Raw genomic sequence first — 12,887 nt, 5'->3', positions numbered from 1 at the left:
CTGTTCTGCACTCTAGCTGATTGATCAAAAAAAACTCTGTCTCAGGGACTAAAAGCCCTGTAACACTTTGTGATCCAGGTGGATACCACAATAAACAAGTTCACATCTGTTGTGATTCCTTCTAATCAGGGATTCAAGGCAATCGTAGGCAGATATTATCTTACTTCGGTTGATGGGGTTCTTCCCGTGGGTCTAAGTATATAATGCCACAGGCTTTACTAGTCAAGTCAACCTCTCTTCTGTTCAAGGCTTTATTTCATGTGGGAGCAGTGTTGACTAGTGTGCATCTCTATAGGTTGTTTCTGATATCCAGGAATCTCACAAGAATCTAAAAGAAACAATTTTCCTTTCTCCCCAGAAGGTAGGAAATCTAACCTGATTAGTAAGTTTTGTTTTATGAGGATTTGGGTGGGGGGGGGTGCAAGGAGTTTTGATAGTCCCTGCTCTTCATTCAAGTAGGTGCTGGGAGATGACGTTGTTTACTTTTGGCATAAAGGTCACGTACAGCTGCCTGTCATTCACATACTAATACAAACGTACTACTAGTGATCCTCTGTCCATTCATTTTTGGGGTTCTGGGAATTTCTGAGCTAGTTTTCCAAAACACACTGCACCTACAGGCCTCTGGCATAAGTACATAGTCAGTTATTTTCAGTTATTGATGGGGAAAATAACTGACTATATGTACTTATGCCAGAGGCCTGTAGGTGCAATGTTGTTTGGAAAACAAGCTATTAGTTGTCGTTAGTGTTTGCTAACCATTCATCAAGCCCACAAAATCAGGGTATTTTACAATAGCACAAAACAACCAGTATCTGAAAACATTAAGGCTGTGTCTACACTACCCAGCTTTCAGCGACACAGCTGTGCCACCACAGCTGGGCTGCTAAAATGCGCCCAGTATAGCCGCTGTCTGTTGGCTCTCCACCCCCAATGAGCGGCGTTAGCGTTGTTGGCAGGAGCACGCTTCACACTGAGCGCTCTTCACACTAGTGCTTGTCGTCGACAAAACTTTCGCCTTTCGGGTTTAGGGGGTTCCCAACATCTCTGAACAACACAAGTTTTGTTTTTCATAGCCCAATAATATTAAAAATTATCATAAAATTGTTTTAAGTGTTCCATAAACATTTGATAGTTTCATGTGTAAAATAAAAGCTATTTCTGAATATTCAACTCCATGGGTCCTACTCATCGGATTATTTTCCAGCTGCAGTCCTCACTTGCCCTTAGGATTGTTAGAATTTATGCCTAGACGCGATAAATCGATCCCAGAACTCTCTCCCGTCGACTCTGGAACTCCACCAGGGCGAGAGGCAGAAGTGGAGTCAATGGGGGAGCCGTGGCCATCGATCCTGCGCCGTGAGGATGGGAGGTAAACCAAAATAAGATACGTCGACTTCAGCTACACTATTCCCGTAGCTGAAGTTGCATATCTTACATCAACCCCCCACCCCTAGTGTAGACCAGGCCTAGGTAACAGCTAGACTGTTGCTAAGTCTTTCAAACCTGGTATGGAGCAGTTGCTGAAAGACAAGACATAGAAGCCTGCAATGGATCCAAGATGACCTCTGCATTCCCATCAACATTAGCACTGCACCAGCAAAGAGCACACCAGCATAGGGAGTGGCTTTATAAAGGTTTGATCCAAGGCAGTGCACTCTCCTGGATGCTAATGCCATTGTAAAATGCCTGTGAACACTTATTTGTGAAACCAGTGAGTCCTTCAGACATCGCAGGCCCCAGGCATTTCCACAGCACTAGCAATGCTATTTTGCCTAGCATATGCAGATCCACAGTGACTAGCATCCAGCGTCCAGTCATTATCTAGGTCATTCTCAGGCCAATCCAAAGAGGCATCCACATAGGAAAAAAAGGTTTTGTAAAACTGTCTCTCTATGGGGAAAGCATCATGGAAGCAAAGCTACCTGTGCAAAAGCCAGGCTGGCTTCTCTTGCTGCAGGAAAAGCTAGATTTAGGTTGTGTCTACCCTGCCACTTTCAGCACTAAAACTTTATTCGTTCAAGGGTGTGAAAAAACATCCCATTAAGTGACAAAAGTTTTAGCACTGAAAAGTGCCAGTATAGACAGTGCTTTAAAAGCTACCACCGCTTGCTTGGGGTGGGTTGTTTTGGGTTTGTTTTTTTGGTTTGTTTTTAAATCGCTGGGAGAGGTCTCCCCTGGCGATAAAGTGTGTCTACACTGCCCATATCACAGCACCGCCACAGCTGTGCTGTAATGTGGGCAGTGTAGATATACCCTGAAACGCAGAACTTGGAGATGAAGGACTACATCAGCTCCCAGGTCCATAGGATATGTTCTTTCAATTTCTCCCCTCATCATGTCCTCTCTACCTCCCTCTCTCCCATTAATCTCTCTGTCACTCATTTCTTCCAGCAAAAAACACCAGAAGGGTTTAATCCTGGGTAGATGACATGATGCTGAACACTGCGTCTTGGTCTATGAAGATCACTAAGTGTTTGTCTACGGGGGAAAAGCCCAGAATAGCTAGTTCAGTATAACTATCAGTGAGTATTCAGTACCATCTCCTTGTGCAGACACACTTATTTTGTGCAAAGAATGCTTTTGTGCAGTTTAGCTTAATCCATTTTGGAAGAAGATAAACCTATACCGCAAAAAGGCACTCTTGCGCTTTAAATTCACACCCTAGATATTTTGCACTAAATTTCCCATGAATTCCCCAAGTAGACAAGCCCTAAACTATGGTCAGCATTATGTCAAGAAATTCATTTGTTCACAACCATCTTCAAAATGCAACAATATTTCATAATGTACACAAAGCCTTGTGAGGACTTGGTCAATGCCAAGTGTCAAGATTATAACTTCAGCTGTTTTTGGCTTCAGCTAAATTAAAAAAATATTGATGAGAATTTTTTTTAAATGGGAAATATTTTCCCCCTTTTTCCCATAACAAAAACAGATGAAGAGATTTTTACCCTAATTTATCCCAAAAATTCAACTTGAAGATGAAGACCAACCATGAGAAATTTCACCCCAAAAGGTGAAAGTTTCAACAAGTTTTCAGCATGTGAAAACAGTTTTGTATTATGAACCCATTATGTAGCCTACACACAGACACACACAAAGGCAGAAAAATAGAAGACCAACATCACAATCAATATGTCAAGAGAGATGAAATCAAAATATCTTCCATTTCACTGTAAGAAACACAGCAAAGATGGTTGAGAAACCTATGGGAAATAGTGTAAGAATTCCTACTAAAATCATGGAAGAAACACTGCTTATAAGTCTGGAAGAAAAAGAAAAGAAAGGAAACAGCTTTTTTATAGAACCAGTCTCATAATATATGGTAGTCTACAACTGACCCAGTACTGGGGAGAACTACCCAATATACATGGTGTATCAAATGCCACTGCCACTGCAAAACCTGTGCTGTCCACAAATACTTAACATATTAACTTTGGCAACACTTTACCTAGGTCATGACAATAAAGTTAATACAACTGGGGGGAAAATAAAGGAATAAAAAACATACATCAAGGTATATATGCATGCACACACACACACGCACACATACACAATCACCAATCTACACCTAGTGTATTAAACTCATATTCCCCTGTCTTAACTATCGCAAATGTAATTTAAAATGTGAGCTGTTTTGAGGAACCATACTTCGTATGCCGTCCATGGCATACTGCTTAATATTTGACAATTCATTCTATTCTTTCAACAGCTCTTCCTCTTCAGAAGCATTTTTGCCACTGAAACTATCAGGACCATGACATTTTTTCAGTTGGATCTTCTATTGAAGTTGGAATATTGAATTTATAATTGCATCCTATATCACACCTTTAAAAAGAGTGGTACTTTTATTTAAACAATGTGAGAGCCTATACAGGAGAGACAGCGGTTTAACAGTTTCTCACCTTGACCACTCCATCAAAGCCAGGGATTGTGTTGACCTTTGCATTCTTGGCTAATAATTTGCTTTCAATCTTGTCTCCCATGGCTTGAATAGCATGTGTGTCAGGTCCAACAAAGGTGACACCTTCTGATGCCTGTGGAGATAATGAAGGTTTAAATTAAAAAAAAAAATCCTTAGGCAGGAGTTCATTATGGGTTTACACAAGAAAAATCTAAATTTCTTAATGAAACTTTATTTGGAGAATAATATATTTATGGAGAAACATAACTAAAAGAGAAGAAGCATTTGAGCTGGTACATTAAAAATGTATATGGACTTGTTAAACATGCATACACACAGATCCAAACCCCCTATAATCCATGTCTGTATAAATCAAAGCAAGGCCAAAGAAAACAGCAGAAAGTCAAAGAATTCCAGTTTGAAAATCAGAACTATCCCTTGAGTGAGAGGAGTCCAGTTAACCAATGATTGAAATAGCCACAAGTGACTTATAAAGATTGCTTACTAAAGTATAATACAGTTCAGGATCTCATTATGCATTCTTTAAACCAAAGCCTTATCCAACATCAAAATGAAAGTATAAAGTCTCTTAGTCAACATTTTAAAAGACTTTGAAGACTGAACTTGAAAAATATTGAAAATACTGCAATATGGAAAATATAATATTTGCATGCATCCTTCAGACAAGCAAAATCTTACAAATGTGGTTTTCCACATTCAGCTGGAAACAGGGTGGCATAAAAATTACTTTAATACCAGAAGCATGAATTATGATTTTTCCTCATTAATCCCCTATGACGCTAGCCAACAAAAGTGGGTTTTCTTCAGTGAAAAATGTACCTTTCATATCAGTTTCTTAGGATCTTCTACTAAGGGATAATATTATACAGGCCCACCGGCAATTCCACTGCAATCACCTTTGTTGAAAGTTACTATTTTCTTTTTCTGTGTGCGCACACACACATAGTGAAAGGAGCTTGTGTGTCCTCTGTACTCAAGAATTAGAGCCAGAACTATTACATTATTAAGATAATCAAAATTTTATATGGGGTTCAAAGCAGGATTAAAGTTAACCATCAAAAGAGTAGTCATGCCAGACTGTATGGCTTTTCCCATTCGCTTGATTTAAAAGAGAAGAACCTCTCTCTAACTAATCAATGAGTTAAGAAGTAAAAGTTACCCACCACAACTGAAAGTGTTGAGGAAGGACAGCTTACTGAATACCAGTATTTTCACAACTGCCATTTAACACTGATACTATTTTGAAGTTCAGGATTTGTGCTTTAAAGTTTGTGGAATGATCCAAGTCAGCCACCATCAACACTGCCATAGTAATGAATACTCATTATAAGGAATAATCAAATGCTTATTAAAATATTTTTAAAGCAAATGTTTGTACTTATACCAGTTTGTAAAGGCTGTTGGACATCTGTATACTTGGATACTCTGTGAGGTATATTGAACCAAATGTGTCCTATAATAAATGTTTAAGGTACAAACATATACACATGTGCATATTACTATAATCCTGACCAAAGCCCAACTCACTGACCACCAAGAAAGTATAAAGGTCTCCTCATGTCACCCACAGGTTATCAAAGTACAACTCTACACCCATGCCTCAGCCATGGTGCCAGGCCTAACATTCCCAGGTCCACTATAAGAGACTAAAAACAATTGGAAAATAAAATCTGTCCATCAGTCGTACAAGGGAATGTGCACACTAAGGAACAGACAGGGCGTGAATATGTGGATGGAAAAGTAAGATGGCCCCATAACAGTGTTTAGCCCACTGGGCCATCTTCAGTCCAAGCATTATGCTTTTCTGGGACAATGGGTAAATATCCTCCCCATAAAAAAAGACAAAAAATGGGGGAATTTTTAGCAGGAAGAGAGCCTGAGACATAAGCCCTTGTATCAGAGGCCTGGTATGAGGCAGGACCTGCTCATAGAATCTGGCAAGAACAGGGCTGATATTGCAGAAATACACATTCCTAATAAGCGCTAGTCACAGAGTACTCATGCAAACATATCCCGATATCAAGTAGTACCAGAATATCCCAATATCAAGGATGGTACAAAAACAATCCCCAAGGATAACAGGAACACACTGACTCCTCCTAAAAAATAATGTCAGAATGACAGTACGTAATAAAGATGTTTTGATAGAACCAATGTGTACAAGGTGATGGGTAATAACTAGCGACATCAGAGGGCAGTAACTAACTATGTTAGGGGGCAATACTAACTTATTTGTATCGAGGTATAAAGATGTCTCTCGGGCCTGGTCTATGCTACGCGTTTAAACCGATTTTAGCAGCGTTAAACCGATTTAACAGCGCACTCGTCCACACTATGAGGCCCTTTATATCGGTCCTTTATAAAGGGCTCTTTAAAATGGTTTCTGAACTCCTCCCCAACGAGAGGAGTAGCGCTAAAATCGGTATTACCATATTGGATTAGGGTTAGTGTGGCCGCAAATCGACGGTATTGGCATTCAGGCGGTATCCCACAGTGCACCACTGTGAGCGCTCTGGACAGCAATCTGAACTCAGATGCAGTGGCTAGGTAAACAGGAAAAGCCCTGCCAACTTTTCAATTACATTTCCTGTTTGCCCAGCGTGGAGCTCTGATCAGCACGGGTGGCGATGCAGTCCCAAATCCAAGAAGAGCTCCAGCATGGACCGTAGGGGAGATAACTGGATCTGATCGCTGTATGGGGAGACAAATCTGTTCCATCAGAGCTCCGTTACAGAAGACGAAATGCCAAAGCGTTTGAAAAAAATCTACAGGCTACACAGTGCTGCGTGACAAGCGTAACGGAAAGCCAAAGAATCAAATGGATGCTCATGGAGGGAGGGAGGAGTTACTGAGGACTCCAGCTATCCCACAGTCCACAGCAGTCTCCGAAAAGTATTTGCATTCTTGGCTGAGCTCCCAGTGCCTGTAGGTTCAAACACATTGTCCAGCATGGTTCAGGGTATAGCTCGTCAATTTACTCCCTCCCCCCACCACGTGAAAGAAAAGGGAAAGAAATCGTTTCTTCACTTTTTTCAATATCACCCTATGTCTACTGAATGCTGGTGGCAGACGCGATGCTGCAGCACTGAAGAGCAGTATCCGCTCTTCTCCCCTCCCCGGTGGTAGACGGTACAATATGACTGCTATCCGTCGTCACCATCAGCCCATGAGTGCTCCTGGCTGGCCTCAGGTGAGGATGGCCGGGGGCGTCTGGATAAAAATAGGAATGATTCCTGGTCATTCCCAGTAGATGGTACAGAGCAGCTGGTAACCGTCTTCATCATAGCAACTGGGGGCTGAGCTCCATCAGCCCCCTCCCTTTCCTGTGTAAAGAAAAGATTCTGTACTGCCTGGACTATAACAGCAGCGGGATGCTGGGCTCCTCTCCCCCACACCGCTTAATGTCCTGCCTGGACTGTCATAGCAGCGGGGGGCTGCCTCCTCCTCATTTTATCTCACTAACAAGTCACTGTTTCTTATTCCTGCATTCTTTATAACTTCATGACACAAATGGGGGGGACACTGCCACAGTAGCCCAGGAAGGTTGGGGGAGGAGGGAAGCAACGGGTGGGGCTGTTGCAGGGGCACCCCCCGTGAATGGCATGCAGCTCATCATTTCTGCGGGATCTGACACCGAGCAGCTGTGCTCTCTGATACACTGCTTCTCTACACACTTGCCCCATATTCTAGGCAGGACTGACTCTATTTTTAGAAACCATAAAGGAGGGATTGACTTGGTGAGTCATTCCCGGTTTTGCCTTTGCGCCCCCAGCCGACCTCAGCCAGGGGCACCCATGATAGCAGCAGACAGTACAGAACGACAGATAACCGTCATCTTATTGCCAATTTACAATGGCAGCAGACGGTACAGAACGACTGAATCATCTCTGCTATCATGAAAAAGCAAATTAATGCTGCTGTGTAGCGCTGCAGTAACACCTCTGTCAGCGGCATCCAGTACACATACAGTGACAGTAAAAAAAAACTGAACGGGCTTCATGGTTGCCGTGCTATGGTGTCTGCCAGGGCAATCCAGGGAAAAAGGGCACGAAATGATTGTTTGCCGTTGTTTTCCCGGAGGAAGGAATGAGTGACTACATTTACCCAGAACCCGCGACAATGATTTTTGCCCCATCAGGCACTGGGATCTCAACCCAGAATTCCAAGGGGCGGGGGAGACTGCGGGAACTATGGGATAGCTACAGAATAGCTACCCACGGTGCAACGCTCCGGAAATCGAAGCTAGCCTCGGACCATAGACGCACACCGCCAAATTAATGTGCTTAGTGTGGCCGTGTGCACTCGACTTTATACAATCTGTTTTACAAAAACGGTTTATGTAAAATCGGACTAATCCTGTAGTGTAGACGTACCCTCTAGGGAGTATTTTTGTCTGGCCTAGGGAGGAACGGAAAGTCTCGCCATTCACTGAGCTGGTACATTGTTATGGGCATACATGTATTAGTGGTCTAGTAGAGGCTGAGGGATAATAATACTGTGCTTCATCGACAATAAACCTGGCCTGGTGCCTTCATCGGTTAACGGATTATGTGGTCATTGAGAGATTCGCTCGAGGTCCGCCGTGCCAGCTGCCTGCGTAGGGCTGGGGCTACACACAGAGGGTACACACACACATACAGCCAAACATCTAACTACAAAGTTAAAATTAACTTTACGTGTGCGTATGTAGGGTTGTCACCTATTTATCTTATCCTTTTAAGACAATGTAATCATTTATGATTATTATGGCTGATGTCACAGTAACTGTGACTTCACATTTTATTGATGTGTCAATAAAGAACAACTTATTGAAATAAACACCAAAATGTGAAAAATGCAATGCCACAACGTTACAAAATAACAATCAATGTGCATTATTTGTTACAAAATGGTCTCTTTGGGATTGCTTAGAATGCAGAGATGGTAAGATATTCTCACTGACATGAAATAAGGAGTTGATCTTAGGGATGAGCACCTTAGGGATCTTAGGGAAGAGGGTGGTGTTCAGAACACCAACTACTTTGTTCAGAAAAGAATTCAGATATAGTCTGAATTGAGGGCCACTAAAAAAGGGCTATTTTGAGGGAGTCAAGTAATGGATAATACTAAGGGGATTGTTGGAGTGGTTCATAGAATGGTTTAATGAGAACCTGCAGCACTAAATTGAGATTTGGTTTCAGAAGAAGTCAGCTTAGGGCTTAAGTCTTTAAATGGATTTAAGGAAATAGACAATATGAACGTAAACAGAAAAAACCAACTCTGTTTTCTGATCTTTGTTTTTTTCTTAAACAGAAAACTAGGAGCCTAAGTTTGAAGGTAGTTGAATTGAAACCTATTTTGAAGAAGTGTCTGACAGAAACAGCGAAACAGATGGATAAGAATGTGGAAGTATGATTCCTTCAGGTAGATCTAGCAGAGAGAATCAAAAACCTGCGTTATTTCTTGAACTAGCAGAGAGGGAGAGAATCATCATCCAGAACTGAGGGTGGGAGAGAGAGTTTCACAAACTGCAAAGGCAAGGGGAAAGTTCCAGACATTCGCAGAGGTGATTAAGTTACATGGAATTCATTTGTTAACTGGATCTTTTGGAGATGCATCACCCTAGTGAAATGACCAACTTTTTATTAAAAAAGAGATTCTGATGCATCTATAGTATAGATACAATAGAAGGTTTCTTTCATATTCTTGAATCTTAAGTAGTTATGAACACACAACAGGAACAAGTTTCTTCTCATGAAAGTGTTACCACTCAGTCACAAGTCAATAATATTTGTGAAGACTGGTATTAAAAAGCTTACATTTCCTTTGTATTTTTCTATTTTAAAGGAGTCTTTGATCTTTATTTATATATATTAGATTTTTTGTAATTAATCACTTATAGCCTCATCATTGAGTCTGCCAGAATCAAACTCTTCAGAGGACCAGAAGAGAGAGAAGGAGAAGGAAAGTTCAGCTTCTTGAGACAGTGATGCACAGTATCTCACTGACAGAAGTGCCAGTCATTGCATATACTTTTGGCAGTCCAGACTCCGATATATGTTAGGAAAGTGCATGAATGAAAGTAAGCTGGTAGGGGCCGGTAAGGAGTACCAGTAAAAAGTGGCTGCTGGTACCGGCCTGTACTAGCCGACATTAAAGCGCTGCCACAGCAGCACTTTAAGGACTCCGCTTAAAGCACTTTAACATCACCATCCCTTTTCCACCCCACCATCAGCAGCCCTGCTAGGTCCCTACTGGCAAGGACGATGATGGGTGTGGAGGGGTGAGGGGACGGAAGGGGCAGCCATGTTAAAGTGGCCAGGGCCTCAGGCCCTTTAAATCACCGCTGGAGCCCCTGATGGCGCGGGCCAGGCTGCACAGATGAGCTGGCTGGGGGATGCTGACCCCTCAGCCCTGCCCCTTGCACCTGAGGCCTCACCCCTTCTGGGGGCCGGTGCCAGCACCAATAATGTTACTTTCACCCCAGGAAGGTGAGGGGGGATGAGGAAGAAAAGGAAAAAAGCTACGAAGAGAAGGAGCAGAAAAAGTGATGCAGAAAGGAACTTCACCTAGAAGCGTAGAGGAAAGTATTACATACTCAGCAGGGCCGGCTTTAGGAACTGCGGGGCCAGATTCGAATACCCAGCGGCGGTCCAGGTCTTCGGCGGTACTTCAGCAGTGGGTCCTTCACTCGCTCTGGGTCTTCTGCGGCACTGAAGGACCCGCTGACGAAGACCCGGAGTGAGTGAAGGACCTGTTGCCGAAATGCCGCCAAAGACCTTGAACGTTGCCGGGTAAGTAAAAATTTAAAAAAATTAGATGCTCTTCTTTAGGGCGCGGGTCCCTCTTAAGCACGGGGCCCAATTCGGAGGAATCGGCCTAAAGCCGTCCCTGGGACTCAGTTCTACAAGGAGCTGAACACTGTGACCCCAGTGCAGCAAAGTGTTTAAGCACGTAAGTAGTCACACTGACTTGGGACAAATCACAGACGAAGTTAAGCTCATGCGTAAATGTTTACTGGATCTGAGCCAGAGTTCAGGAGCTCTCAGGATCAAGGTCTGAATACTTCTCCAAAAGAGGAGCAATGAAGATGTCATGAACTGGATCCTATGGCCAAGCCACTTCTCATTGTGCTGCACAGAGTCCACTGTTCAAACAAATAAAACTTCTCTGCTGTCTTTTTGTTCTCTAATGCAAGCAGGGCTACCAAAGAAGAATAGATTCTAGATGAGTCCACTTTAGAACTTCCAGAATAAATCTACATTCTACACTTGCAGAAGATAGGACAGACTCACAATATTCCTACATGTTGAGTCCAAGAAAGAAAGTACCTGCATGTTTTAAAAAAAAACAAACAACAACATGGGTTTAAAAAAATTCTTAAATTATCTTCAAATTTAGTTTAAAACTTGTGCTTTCTAAAAATAAGAGGGAAACAATCTCCCTTTCGACACATGCACCAACTCACTGTCCTATGCATCTGACAACTCAAAATCTTTTTCCTCCCACAAAACTATTCTAAAAATGTCAACAGGAGACAGAAAAGCACCACCAGTTCTTCATCCTCCTATGAAGCTAGTTTAGCCATACTGGGTCACTTCCCCATCTAGTTCTTTCCCACCGCCATGTGACCATGATACGATACTCATTTAAAATCCTGAAATCGCTGAGATATATTGGATAGTATTTAATCTACTTGGAATTCATCCAAGTGGGAGGCTTAAATTTATGTTTTTGCTTTATTAAAACATTGACAAACAAGATTTATTTGTATATTCCTCTGTAGTACACCACTAGCACACTGAGAACTGCTATGAATTTAAGCTCCACTCTTCATTCCAAGTAATAGTCTAACTTATACGTAGTAATGGCAATATATATATGATCAGACAGCCAATTAGCCAGAAATAAATTTTGTTGCAAATTAATCATTTTATTGGAGACAGTGAATTTTTGTCCTATAATATCAATAAAATAACATACGTAATCAATCTAGCCTACTGGATATTTAATACATTTTTGTCCATATGACAAGCACAAGCCTCCTATGGTCAGGATACAAAAATAGGACTACCTCAAGTTGCACCGAACATTTGACACTCTTGCCCTGTCTGTAATGGGCTGTGAAGAGAGTATGAGCATAGTGTTTACACTATATTTAAGTACACTTCCACAAGAACTAATATAAAAAAGGCGGGGTGGGGGAGAACAGAAGGGCAGTCTAACTGTTCCAGAATTCTGTTTAGATAGAATCATGCTTAAATAAAGTTTAAACATGAATTCCAAGCACTGTTTCTGGCCCAGTATGGACTGGACCCAAGATTGCATTATAGGACTATAATTCCACTACCTCTGCAACTGGTTGTCTCAGAGGAAAGGTATGTAACCTCTTGGGTAGGGGTCAAGGAGAAGCCATAATACATCTAGTCAGCATCACCTAAGGCCCAAATAACTAAATGAAAAATTAATATTAGAAACTAACATTTATTTTCAAGTTTCCTAAAATATGAAATTCTATACCCATAACATGGTAATTAGAATGGCACAATAAAGAATATTAATCTTATAAGGGTATATATATTCCAAAATCATACTATCATACAGTATGAACTAATTTTCACATTTATTAACCATCACACAGGAATTTCATAGTATATACAATACACTGTATTTTCTTTATTTAGAAGAAATTTCCAATTTGTAGAAATGCAATAATAAGAACACTAAAATATCATTAACAGGAGAGTGCAACAGCAAAATTGAAAAAATGTTCTCTGCACTCTCAAAAAGCTAACGATCTTTGTGAAAAAGTATTCAAATTCAAATTTTTGCTTTGGATTTTACTATGAAGACCAAATCTAATTTAATAAAACACCAAATCAAGGCTTAAGAATAATCTAAGTAATCATATTTTTATTATTATAACTATACACTTCTGAAGAACCCAAATGCAGCACCAGACCGTATAAGAAGTCAGAAA

At 41.4% G+C, this 12,887-nt stretch overlaps 1 protein-coding gene across 1 annotated transcript in view; it reads right to left on the bottom strand.

Moving 5' to 3' along the window:
• The window catches only part of PCCA (propionyl-CoA carboxylase subunit alpha), a 430,643-nt gene that overhangs the window by 300,529 nt on the left and 117,227 nt on the right, over positions 1 to 12,887 (bottom strand). The window contains 1 exon segment of the mRNA XM_030568083.1: positions 3,909 to 4,040. Coding sequence (XP_030423943.1) covers positions 3,909 to 4,040 — 132 coding nt within the window.

This window comes from Gopherus evgoodei, chromosome 1, assembly GCF_007399415.2.
Source record: "Gopherus evgoodei ecotype Sinaloan lineage chromosome 1, rGopEvg1_v1.p, whole genome shotgun sequence".
NCBI lineage: Eukaryota > Metazoa > Chordata > Testudines > Testudinidae > Gopherus > Gopherus evgoodei.
This window is presented reverse-complemented; position numbering and strand designations above follow the sequence as displayed.